Source organism: Rhincodon typus, chromosome 1 (genome assembly GCF_021869965.1).
Source record: "Rhincodon typus isolate 14 chromosome 1, sRhiTyp1.1, whole genome shotgun sequence".
Lineage (NCBI taxonomy): Eukaryota > Metazoa > Chordata > Chondrichthyes > Orectolobiformes > Rhincodontidae > Rhincodon > Rhincodon typus.
In genome coordinates this window covers 12,645,285-12,646,845 of record NC_063332.1, presented here as the reverse complement: position 1 = coordinate 12,646,845, position 1,561 = coordinate 12,645,285, and the positions used below count along the sequence as shown (strand labels likewise).

The window sequence follows — 1,561 nt, the reverse complement described above, 5'->3', positions numbered from 1 at the left end:
GGGGGGGTCGGGGTGGTGGCAGTGACGGGGTGGGGGGGGTCGGGTCGGGGTCAGGGTGGTGGCAGTGGCGGGGTGGGTTCGGGGTCAGGATGGTGAGCGGGTGGTTTACGGCCGTGGATGTCGGAAAGCCGCAGTCGGTGAGGCCCACCAGCCCCCTGACTCACTTGAACCTGCCGCCGCAGTGCTGACACAGCTCCCCGACCCAGCCGGCTTCACACACGCACTGTCCGCCCGCCGCGCTGCAGTTCCCGTGGACACACCGCTTCTCACACTCCTTGCCCTGGGCTCCGGGCCACCCGCACATGGACACACACAGCGCCAGCATGACGCCCCACTTCAGGAAACTCCCCGAGCCGGCGACCAGCGTCACTTGGAGCCCGGAGCCGGTCCGTCGCTCCTCCGCCGCCGCCATATTCTCAACTTTGTGCTCGATCCGCAGACCGTCCCCGGGAGAAGACGGTAAGAAAAACGCACCGAATCACCACCGTCTGAGCATGCGCGCCTGCTCACCTCCCCGCTCATCCACGCAGTGGGCATGCGTACTGCTTCTCTTCCCAGGACCCACTCCAAGCAAGATCTCCCTACTTTTCTTTCCATTCCCTTTGCAAAGGGCAAATATTCCATTTGCCTTTCCTATTAACCGGTGAACTTGGATGCTAGCCTCTTTTGTGAGGTAGACATGCCTCTTTATGTTCACTTCCTTCAGTGATAAAGGAGTATACTTAATTAGCCTTCTTCATTATGTGCTGTACTTGCGTGCTAACTTTTTGTGACATATGCAAGTGACTATTTAAATTTAGCTACCATGCCTTCCCTCGCCTCATCTAAGTCATTGATGAAAATTGTAAAACTTTGAGGCCCAGTACTGACCCCTGTGGATCACCATTCATCACATCTGCCAGTCATACAAAGACCTTTTTATGCAAACCCAGATATTTTCTGATGGCCAGCCAGTTTTCTGTCCATGCTGAAAAGTTACCCTGCGTACCAGGAAATTTGTTTTTTGCAATGACCTTTGTGCCACCTAATCTAATGCCAGCTGGAACTCCAAGTAGAGTATGTCTTCCCTTTATCCATAGCACATGTTACACCTTTGAAGAACTCCAATAAGTTAGTCAAAGATGATTCCTTTTCAACAAAACCATGAAGACTCTTCCTGATACATTGAGTTTTTCTAAGTATGTGCAACTATAATCTCCTTAATGATCAATTCTGACACCTTCCCGACAACTGATGCCAAGCTAACTGGCCTGTTGTTTCTTGTTTGCTCCTTTCCTCCCTTTTTGAATAGACAAGATAAATTTGCTTCTTTCCAATCTGATGGAACTTTTCCTGAACTGAGACAATTTTGTAAAATTAATAGCATCACATCTTATAGTTCATTAGCTCTTGGATAAAGTTTATTTGGTCCCAGCACTTGACAGCCTGCACCTCCATCAAGTTACTCTGTGCCACTCCCCTTCTGATTATAATTTTCACTTCCTGATTTAGAGCTATAACTGCCACATTTTTGTATCCCCTCCATTGAAGACTTAAGTAAAATATTTGTTCCTCTAACATT

At 49.2% G+C, this 1,561-nt stretch overlaps 1 protein-coding gene across 1 annotated transcript in view; it reads right to left on the bottom strand.

Moving 5' to 3' along the window:
• Positions 1-512, bottom strand: part of atrn (attractin) — a 233,320-nt gene extending 232,808 nt beyond the window's left edge. Inside the window, exon 1 of the mRNA XM_048602194.1 lies at positions 165-512. Coding sequence (XP_048458151.1) covers positions 165-412 — 248 coding nt within the window. The 5' untranslated portion in view covers positions 413-512. The remainder of the gene's footprint in view (positions 1-164) is intronic.
• Between the last annotated feature and the right edge of the window lie 1,049 nt (positions 513-1,561).